We start from the raw sequence: 18,505 nt of genomic DNA on the forward strand, positions 1-18,505 counted from the left end.
TAAATCCTGTTTTTTTTGGGGTTCACTATACAAAAATAAATCCCATTTTTGCAGAATTTATTTTTAAATCCCAAATAAACCCGATTTCATGGCGGAATAATCGATAAAAGTACCAAAATAAGCAACTGTTTTCAAGAATTGTATATAATTGTGTGTGATATGTACATTCATTCATAAGCATGCACACTTGTGTATGTCACTTAAATCCCCAAAAAACGCAGTGTAAAACCCCGTTTACACTGCTCATTATATCCGGATTTAAGATTCACGTCAGCTGATTTAATAAAGGGAAAACAAATGATCGAGTCATTAAATCTGGATTTAAAGAGCATTGTAAACGGGGTTTAAACGGACAGGTTTTGTTATAGAATTTAGTTAAATATAGGATTCACTAATAGAAAGATATGTCGCGAAAACATAAAGTGGATAGGCCCCATGAACATCATTAAGGATGCCAAATCTGCCGATTGCAAATGTCATCAAGTAGGATAAAACGCAAACAAAGAATGAACGTAAAAAGAGAACAAGTTGACATTCCCAATGCCGAATACTGCCAAGAATTAAAAAAATTACCCCCAATAAGTAGATTTGCTCACACTGAAAATGCAGGGGAATCCTGGTTGCAAAACACGAGATTTTCGAAATCTTGTCACCCATCTACATTTGATCCAAGTGTAAATATGGTTATAGGTAGCGAGAAATTGGATTTTTAATGGTGGAAAACGAACATAGTACCACCCATATATTAGTTATACGTGTAAACATCCCCTAACACACTATTCACGTTAAACGGTCAATCTGGCAACTTGATTGCAGATCCTGCAGCAGCTGGTAACTCTTAAATGCCACAACATTCAAATTTTAATTGAGCCATCACTTATTAAAGGACACCGCCAAGAAAGAATGTCCTTAAATATTACCGTCAATGGAAAATTTGTTTCCAAGAGTTGTCCCAAAAATCCCCTGCTACTGGACCGCGAAAAGGCCAAGAAGGAATTAGAGGAGGAGAGAAGAAAAAAGCGTTTGCTACAGGTTTGTCTATCTATACTCTTGCTTGTCCAAACAGGCCAGCCCACTATAATAATCAATACAAATTTGTCCATGAAAGGTACGCGAACAATCGAAAAAAATTGCCGAGAAAATACGTAATGATGTTAAAGAATCCAAGCTTAAAGCTAAGCAAAAATATGAATCTACCAAAGCCGAGGAGTTTGAGCAATGGCGGCAAAAGGCTTTGCAAAAAAATAAAATGGAATATAGCGAAGCAATTTTCCAAGTTGGTTCGGCCCATAAGGCAGCCCAAGCGGAAAATAAAGCACAGGCTGATAAACACAAATCCAAACCACAAACATACAAGGAATTCAGAAAACAGATGTTGGCCCGAAAACATGACAAAGAGAATATGCCGACGACCCAAACATTTTGCAACCAAATCCATGTGTGTTCTAACACAGGGGGTCAGGACAAATGTTGCGGGAATTGCAAGCTTACCACCGATGAAGCACACAAAAGAAAAAGATACACATCATTTTCTTCCAGCGATTCGGAGACAACAAACAGTGATGAAGAAACCAGTAATGAGGAAACCTTAAAGGAGACCTCGTCTATTAGTTGTAGCATGTCACCAACAAAGAGTGCCACAACAACCAGCAATAATATAGCCACACAGACATCAATGATTCGGGCAGAAAAAAATCTCAAAAAGACTCCAGCTGTGTATATGGACGTAGAAGTGGGCAGTGATGATTCTATATTGATTTCGGCACCCTTAGAAATAAATGACAAGCATGCTGAATATAACCGCCAATTTAGTCGCATAATTAGAGTCAGTCCAAGTAAGAAGAAACGCAATCAGCCATTTACAACAGAGACTCAAAAACAAACTGTATCAGTAGCGTCTACGACTAGCAACTTAGGAGATTACCAGGCCGAGGTTCAGGACACCTGTGACCAGACGAAAGCTACGACAACGAAAGAGAAAAGATTTACCCTCATATCGGATTTGGTCAGAAAACAAGGAGATCTCCCTAAAACGTTCATAAGAGAGAACTCCCCTTCAAAAAGATCGACAATTGAGGCAACTGCTATTCAAAAATCTCCAAGAAAATTTGTAGCCTTACAAACACTATCATCCAGCGCAGAGAGACCTCCAATATCTCGTCCCATTTCGCAGAATACCATAACCCCCGGTTCACCGACTAAGGCAAGTAATTCTACGAAATCTTCAAAAGCTATTGCGGGTTGTAATACGCAGCCAACGTCAATATCGGCAGCTTCAGCCAATAACACAGCTTTGGGTGGCGGCACCAGTTCTAGCAGCAATTCATGTCGTGTACAATTCTATGATTACAACAGTAAAATCACCCGCGAGGGGGCCCAATCACAGACAAATGCAAAAGCAAATCGTCAAAGAGAAACTGTCTTGCCCTCTGCAATGGATCAAGCTAATGTGGAAAATCGTTTACACTACGATAGGCAGCAGGACATGCTGGCTAAGAAGTAAGTTCATGTGAACATTAAAAGTTTATTTTTAAGCATATACATACGAAGACTTTACCATAGTAACATAACGCCAATGTCACATTGAGGTGACCGCAATTTGTAGCATTAATGAGGTGTTTATACTACCAATGAATGTATGGCTGGTATGGTTTACTATTAAAAGTGCTGATGTTAGTGTGCCAAATGGTAGCTAGTAATATAAGAATGGTGGCAAACTTTAAGAAGTCAAGTTAGGTTACCAGAACATACAATACATGCATAGATATTGCCTATAATTAAAATATGAGGGTTGATATAGTTTTAGCAGAGTTCGTATCTTCACATTTTTGTTGTTGTTTGGTGTGTTGGGCTTAATTTTTTTGAATTAAAGTTATCTTACATCGTAAGAAAAACACTAAAGAACAACTACGTTTAATATGATCAACATAGTAGATAGGGACCGTAGGAATCGCGTTTGAATAAATTTTGTTAATGGGGGCATGCAGATACATTCATTCAAAACTAAGGTACATATTTTAAAATCGATTTGTAATTTAATTTAAATGAAAAGAAAATAATCAATATGTTTCTATTGTTGATTGATGGCGGCGGTGGATGATGATGACAAGGAGCGGTATCGAATAGAGAATCTCAGTTATAGGTCGAGCGGCACCGGCTTATGTTTAAATATTGAGTTCCTGTGATGCTCGATATGACAATGCGAGTTTTTTGGCGCATTTAAATAACCAATCTCCATCACGTTCCCATCGCAAACGGACCGGAACGAACTCATCTTATCTCACTCATCTTTGGAATTTGAGGGGAATCGCTACCTCCACATGCAATGTGGCTGCAACAACAACAACAACCAAGGCCATTATCCACCACGGGCATTATCCCCCAACCCCATTATACACCACCCCCGTTATTCACTACCCCTATTATCCACCACCCCATTATCCATCATCAACATTATTTGCCACGCCCATTTCCCACCATCCCCATAATTAACCACACCGATTATCAACCACCCCTATTATCATCCACTCTCATTTTCCACCATTCTTGTGATGACGTTGAACACCACACATATTGGAACTTTGAAATCCAAAACGTGTGGTCATTGTTATCCTATGCCGGGAATGTCAGCTCTTCTCTTAGTAAAGCGTTCCTATGTGCTCCAATTTACCTTCTTGATCACCTGTACCGAATAAATCTTCCTGTAAATTGCGATTAGTGTCACCCTGACAACCCTGCAGCCTAAAATCTGAAATCTGAAAATTAATACAACCAAAATTTTCGAACAGGATAGTCTCGCAGATTACGTTCCAAAATTCACGATCATTATGAAACTACTAACGACCAGGTCGACGGCAACCATCCCCGTTCTACCATATCCATTATCCATCACCTCGATTAGCTACCAACTCCATTATCCACCACCTCCATTATCCACCATCTCTATTACCCACCACCTTCATTTTCCACAACCACCATTATTTACCACGGCTATTACTCACCACCTCCATTATAAATCACACCCATTACCACCTCCATTATCCACCATCCATGTCGATGCACAGATGGTGACATGCTCCCAAAGGGACTGGAACGAGCTTGCTTATACATTGGAGCTTGACCAGTATCGCTACTTCCAAATGCTTATATGAGGTTACAACCACAACACCCGCATTAACCCACACCCTTTAATCCACCATTCCCTTCATCCAACACACCCATTATCCAACAAACCCATTTCCCTCCCGACATTCCCTTTGTACAGACTAATAGCTTACAGACTGGGCTCTTACTCCTAAGACTCAAATACCTTTGCCTCAATGCCTCTGTCCAGCCCGGATTCTGCAGTGTATGACATCGAACTCGTCGATGAAAAATGATTTTTCTGGAACATAGTGCCTGTTGCCGTGCATACCTCGCAGTTTTCCCACATCTGTGGACTCGAACACATTGGATCAATCTCTTAACCCAGACAAGCTATAGATTTTCAAATCTTCTAGTACATGGCAATCTTTTTTGCTGCTCACTTAATGCTTACGACCTCTTAAAAACCCCTGTCCCGGTGTCACAGTCTACCCAGAATCCGGAAAATGGGCATTCTAGGGTCATATCTTTGTATAGCCTCATATAGACGGATTTGTCTATCAATCTTCTGGAGCTCATCGATGTGCCGGTAAACCTTCTAAAAGGCTCCGGTTTTTACCCTATCCACTAAAAACTGGAATTGTGGTATGCATTTGAGCTCTGGACCCCGATGTAAAAATTGTTTACATTGATCAATAAGTTAATGTAATCGTAATGCTCCCTTCTTTGATATGACTTCCTGAGTTCATAGATGGCGCTCAAGTCAAATAATGTGAGATAGGTTTCTTAAAACCTGGTGTAAATTAATTTTTCAATTTAACTACTTGAGATCAATAAAAGTCCCTTGAGGAGCATTCCTGTTGTTATTCCACTATTTAAAAAAAATCAAATGCAAAAATCAAGTTTCAAACCTTTTTATAATTTTGTCATCCCTTCTAGCAAACAAACAGAAGAAAGAAGCCAAAAAGCCTTAGAGCGCGAAAGAATACGTAGAGACTGCAATGACCTGACGGAGAAGTTGGAAGCTCTCACCCGACAATATCCCCGCCAAGTGCCAACTAACGTAATTTTTAAAACCAACTATGAAGACAAAAACTTCATCACATTTGTTTTTCATTCGCAGGAAAATCCCCATATATTCCAGGACAAACAACTACGCATGGAGGGCAAAATGAACACAGCAATAGAAAAAATTCTTAAACAACCGAACGTCATTACATGTTCCGAACTGGGGCAAAGCGAAACCATAAGGCAACAAAAAGTTCAAGAGGTAAACTGTGATAAAAAATTCGGCAATGGCATAAATGTGGGCATTGCCACCTCTAGCGGTAAGGCACTTGTAAGTGATGGTGCTAGCAGCGATAGCTGTTGCTCCATTTTGTTGGGCTATGTAGACGATCAAAGTCGTCAAGTGCGCAAGGATTTGGAACAAACAGCGGAAAAGGACAATGGTCTTAAACAAAAGCGTCTGCAAAATTTACTGCAACGTTTAGATCAGTTGCGTAATGCTCTTCTGGAGGAGTTGAAAAGCACCCAAGATAAGCAGAAAGCTGGAAGAACTAAAACTTCGACATCTGAGAAGGAGACTAATTATCAACAGCTCATAGAGGATATAACGAATTATAGACAAGAAAGAGAAAATATTATGATAGAGGACATAGTTCAGCAACAAAAGCCCAAGGAAAGCAAAGAAATTAAAAATGACAAAAAGTCGGCAGGCAAACAGCATGCCAAGAAAAATGATCAACTTCCTCGGCTAGATGAAAGAGAAAAGGTTTTGGAACAGAAGGAAGCCATACTGGAAGAGAAGGTGCGAGAGTTTTATAAACTGCAAAAACACAAAAATAAGAGTTCAGAATCAAGGCAAAAAAAAGAAAGTGGCTCCGAAGAACCTACCAGCTGTAGTCAAAATGAAGACCCTAGCGAGATCGAGGAGGAAGAAGACAAGGAAAATGTGGAATATACTGCCATAGAAACTCCAGTGGAAATTGTTATTAAGGTACAGGGTGAAACCAAATGCATTAAAATGCCCTCCAGGAACAAAAGAAAGCCGTTGCACAAAAAGCACCCCACACAGCTGGCGACATTGATAAGAAGTCCTCAAGCAAAGGGCACCCCAAGGAAAAAGACCACCCAAAGACCCATGGCTTGCAAGGAAAAACCTACCAAATCGGCTCTAGGGCGCCAAAACTCTTATGACTCTAATTCTACTTCATATATGAGTTTACCTTCCCAGATTCCCAATCAATTGGGAACTTTAATGGATAAAAATGAAAAGATACATAGTCAACCGCTAACAGATGATACTCAAACTTCAACAGAAGATGATAGCCTTAGACATCAATTTAAAAAACCTGCGCCACCTTTAAATCCCCTTGTGGCTCAATATGTACAACGCCTATTGGGCATGTCACGTAAAGCTATACAAAAATTGGGAGTAAGCTCCTCCGATATTGAAACACCCAATTCGACACTTGTTAATACTTCGGCTAATAACAGTTCATGTGAGTCTTTGTTGATTTCTGAAGAACGCCTAGCCTGTGTGGAGAGTTTTGTGCAGGAGAATCGTAGTTTTATTAAAGAATTGGAACAATCATTGAAATCTGGTAACAACTCTACTTTGGAGAATAGCATGAGAGTTTTGGATGAGATATGGCGCAAGCGATTTAAGCAGCAAAAGGAGGCACCAGCCACAAAGAAAGTTGCTGCGCAGAAATCCACCGCGAATCACCAAAGCAACAGCAATGACAATAAACCTCAGACAATGAAAGATGTTAAAAATACTGCCAATAAGCAAAGAGAGTTGGTAAAAACTTCTCAAAGTAGAAACAAAGAGAGCCAAGCACAAAATCCTTCAAAATTACTTTCTAGCCTTTCTCCAAATATTTCCAACAACAAAAACCAATCGGTTATCGAAATTGAAAGTAGTCCTGAATTTTTGTCCAAAATTCGAAAAACCCAAAAGGTAGACAAAGCTGTGGATGCACTTAAAGCTCAGGAATTGGATAAATCTGAACAAGATTCACAAATAGCCCGCTATGCCCAACTAACTGAGAACTGCACTCATCGCATAGCCGAGTTAACAGAACTTATAAATCGTGTGCGCCAGGAAAAACAACGTCTCTTGGAGGTGACACTCAGTTCAGTTAGCGATAATGGAAGACAATCTACTGAGTATTTAGAACTACCAGATGGCAAAAGTCGCACTACCAATGAGGCAGAATCAAGTATGGCCAGTAGCAACGAGGAGGCAACAGCAGCAGCCTCATCAACAGTTGATCAAAAATCTGCGCACCCCGCTAAGGATATAGTTCGTCAAATCCCTAAATTATCAGCTTTGGAAAAGAATCGTCAGATAAACGCCAGCCAAGATAGTGGCATTGCCGAGTCCCGTCCCATAACTGCTCAAGAAAATCGGCTTGATTTGGATCCCATATCGCATACCTCAACAGAATCTCAAAGTAATGCACAACAACGTAAAATGAGGCCACCGCCTTCGCTGAAGCGTTTCAGTCCTCAATTTCAAGAAGATGATTTGGTTCATGAGCTCTCTACAATATTGGAGGTGGATACCCCAGGAAATTCTCGTATACACACGGCAGTGGCACACTCATCGGAGGAACGCACTAATGCTAATGGGGCAGCTGTAGAAATTCCCTCACATTATCCTATTATGTTTCCCACTTTCGAGGAGTATGTTCAGCGTTTGAATTTGGATATAACACAACTTAATGCAGAACAGAGTTCGCAATTACAAGCAGATTTTTCACTACTCAAAGAGGAAATGCAAAGGAGTCAGACAAAGGATAAGAGTAAGTTTTTCATTTATCTAATAAAATTCATCTAACGTACTCTAAAGGAAATGGGAGTCCTTCCTCATATCGATGAGTGTAGGGCGGTTTAATTTAGTTTAGCGTTTCCTTTTCTACGACGCACAGTGTTGTCTCTTAGTGTTTTCGTTGGACAATAATAATTTTGCACAGACGTATATTTAATTGTAGTATAGAAAATAATGGAGTATGGTCCAAATCGGTGTATAACCTGATATAGCTCCCATATAAACGGATCTCCCGATTTAACTTGTTGAGCTTCCAGAGGTTGGAATTACTATCGGATTTGTTTGAAATTTTTAATGATGACATCTGTTAAGAGTCTCAACAACCACCACTAGTATAGTCCAAATCGGTCTATGAGCTGATAAAGCTCCCATATAAAACGATCTTCTCTGGAGCCTCCAGAGGTCGCAGTTATTATCTGATTTGTCTGAAATTTTGAATGATGACATCTGTTGAGAGTCTCAATAACCAGCACAAATATGGTCTAAATAGGTATGTAACCTGATATAGCTCCCATATAAACCAATCTCTTGATTTGAGTTCTTAAGCCTATTGCAAGCGTTTACTTTAACTTACGACTTTTTCCTTGAATTGTGTTTTCCGGTGTTTATTTTAATTTTTGGATTTTGGTGTATTCAGGGGACTATAGTAGAATTATCCGGTTAACATTTTCCGCAATTACTTTTTGGGCAACCCAATATTTTAAACTAACAGTACTAACCATATGTTCATGTATACGACACCTGTCGTTGACAAATAAGCTTTCAGTAATAGGTCTGTTCGCGTACTTTTCCAGTAATTTGCAGGAGAGTAAAATCCATTTAATTTGCAAGCAAAAGTACACGACGACTTTCATTGAAAATTTGCAGAACAGCTGATTTTTGTTTGGGTTGGTTTTTTATTTGCTTGCTTAGAAAAACAATTGTTTTAAATAAAAAATGCTTATAAAAATGCGATACTTGCGAGGTATTTTTCTTAGGTCAACGTTTTATTTTTGGCCCTAGGGTAACAAGGCGAGCCATTCGTAGTATCCGTGATCTCCGTGCCACTGGACAGCCATCGCAATTTACAGTGCACAAAGCTACGAATTTTATTCGTGGCGCCAAGTGGCGAGGCTCTGGCACCAGACGAAATCTCTACACCAATGCTGAAGAATCTGGATCTGCCTGGAGTTGAGTACCTTACAACTGTCTGAACACTATTATAGTTCCCGATGTTTGGAAGATGGGCAGTGTGATCCCTCTACTGAAACCTGGAAAGGACACGAGCAAGGGGAATTCGTACAGACCGATCTGTCTTCTTTCATCAGTAGCCAAGACGCATGAGCTCCTACTCCTTCCGATCCTCCCGTTGGATAATTTTCATTCGCCGAGCATCAGCATGCATTTCAAAGGCTGCAACTGCTTTAAATACCATCACCGTACACAAAAGTAGAAACAACGTACTCCAGTTCCTTGTCGACAGCACTTGGTGTGCTGACAAAGGAACCTTGGACTAACCATCTAATGCTACTGGATATTGTGGCTAGACAAATTGCTGCGACCACTGATGTGAGGCTAAGGGAGCTTTCTATTTGGTCATGTGGCGGCTACGGACACTGTGTTTACATTGAAGATATCTGTATCCGTTCACAATTAGCAGACTAATTTGCACTCATTTTTTCCAATCCCACTGTGCGTAACTTTTAACTGCCCAGCCAGACCCACAAAATACCATGGCAGCATCTTCCCTCCTTAACAAATTCAAAGGAACGGTGTTGGTTTCATCGTAGCTCTCTGATGAGGATGATTCCATCAAAACACTTAAGAAACCGATCATTGCTATTTTCTTGGAGTCTGGAAGGATATAATGTTTTAATTTTTCAAGATTTTCCAAAAAATTTTGCAAATTTTGCACTTACCTTCTAATGTAGAACAACCGACTTGAGGTAAATTAACACTTCATTTGGGGAGTTTTCTATACCTGAACACCAGCTGCTGCCTTGAATCTTCATTAAAAGTAAATAAAACTGAAACAAGTTTAATAATTTTTTGATCCATTTTGGCGTTAGCTTTTGTATTTTCATGTAACGGCTGCTTTTCATAAAACAGCTGACCTTTACAAAATATCTGCTCAAAGTTTCAAATTTCTGCTGGCAAAAAAGTCCCAGTAGAAATTAGAAGGTTCTCTATTTTCTAGCTGTCAAAATTTGCTCTCTCTAGTGCTCTCTTCTGCTGGCAAATAAAGTACGCGAACGACTTCCAGTAAAATTTTTTTCAAATTTGCACTAATTTTTGATTTTCCGAACACGGCTATTGCTTTATTTTTGCCTATTATTTAAAACTAACGGTACTAAACATATGTTCATGTATACGACACCTATCGTTGACAAATGAGCTTTCAGATATGTCTTCTTTAAGATCATATTCTATTTTGGTACTCCAATAAAAAAAAAAAACCATTTGGGAAAAAATATGTGGCATTCATTTGTGGGGTGAGGGTGACCTCAAATATATATATATTTTTTAATCTTCTAATTTGAAGGGTTTGTTAAAAGATGAATAAAAATTTCATAACAATTTTCATTTTAAATTTTTGAATTTTTGTTCACGGTGGCAACACTGTTATCTTTTTCTAGAAACCCCTTTGCAATATAAGGAATTTCCCTCCATTAATGGCTACACGAATCAAACAAAAAACGAACAGATAACCGATGAGGGAGATCATTTGGATGAATCTGTAAATCAATTACGCATAAATAGTCTCAAACCTAAACAATTCCCAGATGTTCGGGAGTACGTACAGCAGCGCAGTGATAAGAAGACAACAAATTCAACACCCAATGATGATCAGCAGTTATTATTGGATACAGAAAGTTTGGAAAACATAACAGAGAGTGAATCGGCTTCACTGGACATAGAAAAAGAGCTGAAAAATCGCAAAATTTTAAGAAACTCATTTCGTTATACAAAATCCAAACAGATATTTTCGTCTACAGCTCATCTAGATGACGGCAATGAGTTTTATCGCGAAATGTTGGAAGGAGAAAGTGGCATAGAGAAACTCTCAACATCCGATAATACCATAGCTATACTGAAGACTGATCTGAAAAGAATGGTCCATCAGTGGACGACAGCAGAGGATGGGAAAAAGAGAAATCTTATACCGCAAAATAAGCAACTTTATCAATCACTGAGTAGTACAACTACTTCAACTACAAACTCACAATCCAAAGCTGAAAAATTACAAAAGGTGGGAAAGCATTTGCCAATAAAGTTGAGAGAGCTTAAAATGCAATAATTTTTCTTTTTCTTTTATATTTTTAGTCCACTTCCTTAGAGGAAATTTCTAATGAAATTGGAAGACCTTTAAATTTAAGAGATTTTCTCACACGAGAGCTATTGAAACATGCCAACTTTTCAACTTCAACCTCCAACTCAACCTCGACCAGCGATGATTCTTTGCGTAGTCAATTTTTGTATTCTCTCATTGGTTCGCTAACACCACGCACAAATGCAGCAACCAGTAAATCAGGTCAGCATACCTTGGATCGTCAAAAAACCTCCACTCCAGTGCCCATGTTATCCGCCCAAACACATTCCACGCCCTCAAGCAGACCTCCATCGAATGCCTCTAGCACACAATTGTTTTCCGGTGAAAGCCGTTTATCATCGGTACATGGTAATGATCATTCTAAGGATGTACGAATGCAGACGAGTGATGCTGGTGTTAAAGCTGATCAAAGTTCGGAATAATGTAAGTTTAATATAAGCAATACTTCGTTTTTATGTTAAAAAAAAAGTATTGTCGGGACTCTGCGAGAGTGATTTTGCACAACACACTTTTATGTGAACCTTTTTCAGATAGTTGTTTTTTTTATTTTATTATATTTAAGGGTTCTGGCACATAAGACTATTGCTAATGTATACGATTATATTTTATGTAGAATAATTGCATTTATAAACTAAAATAAGAGTAGTTCAACAGTGGAAATCACGCACCAGAGGCCATCTGAATGAATTTGCTCAACTATGGGAGCTCGACGATGATCCTTACCTCCATATGCAAATATGTGGTACAAAAACAACAGGCTTAATTTTCGTCTTATGTCTGGTACTATGTTCGTATTTTGCGACATTTTTTCGTTATCACTTTTTTTAGATAATAGATTATGAAGCTAAAAAACTTGCTGATTTCATTCTGTAGGACATACTCATTACTTATGAGAAAAATCTTCATAAAAGTATGATGTTTTCATTGAGAATTTTGTAGTGTTTCAAAAAAGTAACCGTGAAAAATTTGTGTGTTTCTACTGTGAAAAACGAATATAGAACCACCCTTTAAGCGGAGTATGCGAAATTTTCATTACCATAAGAAATGCTCTGACGTATCCTACACGAAATTTTTGTTCACACCACCGTTAACAGATCAAATTAAATTTTCTTGCGTTACAGGGTGACATAATAGACATTGAAGAATTTTTTCTTGCAATTAAGAATGAAAATGTATGTTTTTATAACTCCATGCAACATGAAATTAAAATATTTGCAAATAAAAACCATAAGTTTTAGTACATGGGTGCTTTGTTAGCCAAAAATATTTATAATTCGGCCAAAATCATTAATCGATGTTTGTCGCCATCTTGTATTCTACACAACTATTTTTCAGTGGCGAAATAAATGTCTTGGCTGCAAACGAAAATTTCGCAAGAGGTGCATACCCAGCTTTAAGGGCGGTATGCACCTCAAACGAAATGTTCGTTGCCATAAAATTGACATACAACAAAAAAACGACAACGGATTATGCGTGCAGCAAAGAGTTTCCAAAATATATTTTTCGATGGTATTTCTCATTACTTCGAGGGGATAACTAGTGTATTATTGGCCTATGTGCGTGGATGGGGGATTTAAAATCAGCACCTGTATAATTTCTGGTGCATGGGACGAGTAAGCTGAGGTAATGCCATAATGAATGCTTCAAAATCTATTATCTACAAAAAGTATTCGTGAAAAAATATTAATTTTCACTGTGAAACACGAACTTAATACCTACCTTTAACATAAAAACATCTGCAATTTTGTAAACACATACATTTTTTCATGTAAGGTTACCATATTTGTAGTAAAATTCTCTGAATATTGTTGTGCAACGATACCAAATTTAATGAAAATAGGGCAACATTTTCAGAGAGAATTGTACTGAGAGAAGAGAGCTTACAGGAACAACAACAACAAGATCAATAAGTTTGGCAGAAATAGCATTGGCTGCTGTGGCCATCAGTTAAATCTTAAAAATAGCTGGTTTTTATAAATAATGGAATATAAAAAATTTTTATTATTGTGTTAATACCTATGTGAGATAAAATTTAAGATAGTTCTAATGTTTTTATGGTTAGGTCTTCGAAAAACCTAACCTATTGTCTAGAAAAGCTTTCCTATGGTATATTGTACCTTTGCAGGAATTTATTATATGGTTGACATCGATAGCATTTCCACAGCTACTGCATATATTGGCTATATCTTTTTCAACAGATGTTTGTTGTTGTAGTAGCAGTGTGTGGTACCCTGAGCGGCAGCCCTTGCCGATGAAGGAATTCATCGGGTCAATCCGGTACATACAACCGGCTGCCATGGGATTGAGCAGGTGTTGGTGTGTAGATATTGTGTAAACCATCCGCAAACGGGAGAAAGTTCTAATTTTTTACAGACTCTGTGATGCTCATAGTTATCCCTTGACAGGTTGCCACGGTGAAATTAATAAGCCTCAAATTTAATCCAAAAATATTCGAACTTTCTTTTTTGTCAATAGTATCTCCCAGCAAGATTTTAAACTCCTGCGTGGGGTGACGTTCGATACGTCTTGTCTACGCGCTCGTAAATTATATCGTTGGTGTGTTTTTTCCTGTCTTATGTTGGGGCATGAGCACTAATGGAAAATAATTTGACTTTTATGAGGATTGTCGGATACAAGGTTTCTAAGTCTCTAACTAACCATAACAAAAGTCATATCAACCCGTCACTCACACTTTTATATTGTTCGAAAAATAAACATTTTAGTAGAGCTACCTTTTACTATTGCTAACACTACCGTTATTAATATGTTATTACTTAAAAACAATTGCAACACAACGAAATTTTAGTTTCAATTTTACTAAAAATAATCTTACAACTTCACTTTTTAGCAAATCCTGTAACTGCTCTAATGATAATTTTACGTCTCTTATCTGATCATATGGCAACATCTCTTCTTTGCTTAGCCAAGTACCGTTAAATATTTTAAAGACAAAAATGCAGTGTATTGGCAATTCCGTTATTTGACTTTCGTTGCTATGCTATAGGACCATTATGCGTTGGCAACAGTGGCAACATGACGATTCTTCAAGCAGAAAATTATTAAGATAACAATATGGCTTACATATGAAGCGTTTTATTTTATTTTTTCGTCGTTACATATTTGGAAAATTTCAGGTAAGCCATAGACATTCTAACTAAATACAATACCGTGGATATAAACGAAAATAAGTGCCACCTTCTGGGCTAAATGACAGTTATTTAATATCTTAAAAGTTATTTATAGTTTCTCCTAAAGAAAAGACCCAATTTTCCTATATTTGTTAGATCTATAAGTATTTCTGCCTGCATATACTGACATTCCTATATATTTTTATGACGCAGTTACTGCTTCTAAATGTTTTTGTTGTACATTTTTATAACGTTAAATTGTTTACTATATCTTAGAAATGCATGTACAAGAAAGTCTTTGATACAAAAACGGTGGTTTTTTGAATTTTATATTAAACAAAAAAATTATTTTATTTGTTGATTGTGTTACATTCCTGGACTACTCTAGCAATGATCGCTTTTAGTTTTGTGTGTTTTTATTTTTTTTTAGAGAAGACAATATTTTTGGTATAAAAATGCGATCATTATTTCTTAAATATTATATTTATCTTAACAATGTTAAACTTAACAATAAACAAAAACATGAATGTTGTTTAATAAAATACATACAATATAAAGAAAATATTCGGACTCTTTACTTTGTTTGAAATCAATAGTGTTTTTTAAGTAGATAGTTTCAGAGCAGTTAAAAAGGCTGGTACAACTTTAAGAGATTTATATACCAACAAAAAAAAAAAAACAAATAAAGAACTATTACAAATACATACATAAAGAATATTATAATTATAACAATCTCTTTCTCACATTTCCGGCGTAAGTACTTAATTTCAAAAAATAAGAACATTTGTTATAATTACTTTAGTGTTAGAGTTTAAATTCACGAAAATGACTTTTTTCGTTTGTAAAATTCTTAAGTATTTTTTTAGCACACATGTGTTTCCTGCCTTTAAGCACCATGATAAGTTTTACTGGCAATTTTCTTTAGTGTTTCTGCTTCCCCTGTGGCTTCCACCATTTGTCTTAAGGCACCATTGGGATTTTTCAACAACAAATGGGGTACATCAAATTCTTTGGCCTGTCCCGCATCCATAACCAATATGCGATCTGAGTCCATTACCGTTTGTAAACGATGCGCCACGGTTAAAACTGTACAATGTTTAAATTTAATGCGTATTGCCCGTTGTATTAACGCATCAGTTCTGTGAAAAGATAGAACAAAACAACAAGTTTGAAACATGGAATAGTAAGTTCTTAATATTTTTTAGTATATAACATATTTGCAGAGTAGACCAATAAAAATTCAAGAAGAGAGAAAATCACCCTTATTCTTGTTGTTGAAGGCGAAAATTGACAGCAGTCGTAGTCGAAGGCGAATTTCACTTAACTTATTCGTCTTCGACAGTTTGATAATACAAAAATATTGTGGTAAATTTAAAAGTTCCATACTCTTTCGATAAACAGGCGCGATGTAGTTTAGAATCCAATTACCTTATATATCGATGTTTTCGTCAAATTTGACTGCCGAATTATGTGATACCAGAAATGTAAACGAATTTTCGTCTTCGACAACCATAATACCTTTTTGTAAGAACTTCGACAATCGATTACGCCATCGCCAACCGAAATAAGGGGGAATATTTTTGGTTCAAATAATAGAAGCTTAGCCTACGAAGAATACTCCGGTAAAGATGTGATGCTAACTGATTTCACCATGACAAATTGAAAATGTTGCCAGATCGAAACCAGATCAATGTTGTTATGGTTTTCGATTCAAAGACATAGTATAGTATACGTAAAGAAACGGCATTTGTAAATGGCATTGTATTTATTCGTTGGAACCACTATCAAATATTCTATGAAAAGTACATATATACCAGCCCAGTGCATGTAAAATTATGCTTTGAATATTCAATTCTAGGAAAATCGCTAAAAAGATTGGCTCATTTTGACCAACGACACCTGTCAACCACTACATGTAACTAAAATATAACTGAAAGATGGGGTCAATTTTTACTAACGACATCTGGCATCCAAAAATCGAAATTAAAATATGATATCTTTACATATTGTATGTCTTCGAGCGTGTGCCGAATGATAGCAATCTCCTATGGTCATTTTTACATGACTTAGGGAGTTGTTTTTACACTGGCGAGAAAAAAGTTTAATTTTGCTGTGCCAAACGACCATTTTTTCTACAGTGACAAATTTTGACGTTTGGCAAAAATCAAAAGTAAACGTGATGTGCGCGCCACATGATAATACAAAAAAAAAAGACAGAAAATAAAATTTTTTTGCGTAATGAATATTTTTCAAAAATATTTTCTATTACTGCTAGCAGTTATTTGCAAATTGTTACGGATGCCTCCTATGCGACAGGAGAATAACTATCGGCTAGCACGGTATATCCCAGGAGTGGTCCCATCCCGTCATCTCCGTCCGAGGTACGTACCAATAAAAAAAAAGTAATTCCAGAACATCCATTAACGTTACTCTACTATCATTTACACGTTCCTATAGGTTGGAGACCAGATGGATTGTCCCAGTCGCCCTCCCTTCCATGGCCAACCAGTTCCCGGATCATCGATTTCGGTGGCCCCATAAACCCGCCTACATCACAACATCCATCCCGCACTTACCTGCCCCGAGGGGATCCTTTTAGCACATCATTACACTCATCGCCTTCAAATTCAAACATTAATCATATTTATTATAATTTTACTAATACTAACAACTACAACATTAATTTGTTTTAAACATGCAATGATTCAAAATAACTGGTCCTGCGTTAATCTTCAAATGTATAAATAAAAAAAAATGGTTTGTCTAATCTATAATCTCAAAACGAATGTTTCGGTGAAAAAATGTAACACGATTGTTACAAAACAAATCAAAAGTCAGTGTATAACGAAGTAAGACCTACAAAGTTTTCCTGCCTATTATTTTGCAAGGCTTGCACAAAACAAGAAAAAAATAAATGTAAACCTAACTAAGGGAGCTCTCTTAGATTAGTTTTGGGGCAGTTTCTATTTTTCTACCCGGAACTTTTACTTTACTCTGATGGAAATTTCTTTGTAGACCCTATCACAAATTCGATATTTTGTCAAAAAAAAAAACTACTTTGTAAAAAAAAAAAACGTTAGATTAAGCCTAGATAAAAAAACAAAAAAAATTAAATTAAATAAATAGTAATATAAATAATATAAAGTCAGATAAAAAAAAATAAAAAAAATATCAAACGCTACTACATAAGACAAAAAAAAAAACAATATAAATAATATAAAACGACACAAAGGTTGATTGGTTTTGGGGCATAAATGGAATGTAGCAATCATGTGCACATCCGGCCTATGTATATTAATCTGTTCTCTTCGATATCCCACAAGGGGGCAATAGATGTATGTATGTGGGACCTGTTCGCTTCTGGTGTCCACTGCCCGTGGGCGATAGGTGGCGATGTCGACTATATTGGACTGTATGCTTATTTGAACTGTATTATTTTGATGGTTACCGCACCGCCTTTTATTGTCAAAAATTCTTTGCTGGATCTACCGATCAAACAAAGAACAAAAATTTGTCCTACCTTAACCTCAGCATTTACTTTACTGGCAATCTCCGTTTATGTGTTGCTGTGATATTCGTGTCTTGCTGTGCTGCCTTTCTTTTGCAATCCCGCCTTCCTTCTGCAGGATTCTATTGTCGACGCACCAACCTGTGGACAAAATTTCTATTCCCACGAAGGTGTTGGAACCTAGTAATTATTAATACTCATATTACATCTGACATTTTTATGATTCTATACACTCTTTCTGCCACTTACTTTTCATAAAATCTTGTAGCATATATAAATACTGGGGAAGGTTAGGACACAAAAAAAAAACATAGATCTTTTTCTGTTTCAAAACAAAAAAACGAATATTAAGTCATACTTTCTAAAAAAAAACCAAATATAATCTATCCAACCTTTTTATTCACGTTAACTAGCACATTTGATACACTTGTTTCAAAATATATAACCGCCTTAATGAACCTTTGGTTATGCACAGCACAGCGAAATACAACACTTTGAAACGCCAAGCAGACTTCTCTCTCTTTTATAGTGACGCTATGCTCATGCATCCAATAAACTTCCAATAAACGCCATACTTTATTCGCGGAGCCATCTATGTTTCTTCATACGTCCTTTTCTCATACCTACTAGTCATCTTA

General features: G+C 37.0%; 2 protein-coding genes across 8 annotated transcripts in view; one reads left to right on the plus strand and one right to left on the minus strand.

The window, feature by feature from the left end:
- The first annotated feature begins 888 nt into the window (after positions 1-888).
- On the plus strand, positions 889-14,358 carry LOC106083263 (uncharacterized). 2 transcript variants are annotated; one of them, XM_059364040.1, is made up of 8 exons: positions 889-1,032; positions 1,109-1,835; positions 1,896-2,499; positions 5,023-5,146; positions 5,207-7,895; positions 10,537-11,150; positions 11,225-11,654; positions 14,080-14,358. In XM_059364040.1, exons 1-7 carry the CDS (start codon positions 904-906, stop codon positions 11,651-11,653), a joined length of 5,316 nt encoding a protein of 1,771 aa, XP_059220023.1. In that variant the 5' UTR covers positions 889-903; the 3' UTR covers position 11,654; positions 14,080-14,358. The 2 variants fall into 2 exon arrangements, with proteins under 2 accessions (XP_059220023.1, XP_013101634.2); XM_013246180.2 differs by having other exon boundaries at positions 1,109-2,499.
- A 674-nt stretch (positions 14,359-15,032) lies between these two features.
- The window catches only part of LOC106083297 (ATP-binding cassette sub-family C member 4), a 44,586-nt gene continuing 41,113 nt past the window's right edge, over positions 15,033-18,505 (minus strand). For all 6 annotated transcript variants that reach the window (XM_059364045.1, XM_059364041.1, XM_059364044.1 and 3 more), the window contains one exon: positions 15,033-15,498. In XM_059364045.1, coding sequence (XP_059220028.1) covers positions 15,246-15,498 — 253 coding nt within the window. In that variant the 3' untranslated portion in view covers positions 15,033-15,245. The remainder of the gene's footprint in view (positions 15,499-18,505) is intronic.

Source organism: Stomoxys calcitrans, chromosome 2 (assembly GCF_963082655.1).
Source record: "Stomoxys calcitrans chromosome 2, idStoCalc2.1, whole genome shotgun sequence".
Lineage (NCBI taxonomy): Eukaryota > Metazoa > Arthropoda > Insecta > Diptera > Muscidae > Stomoxys > Stomoxys calcitrans.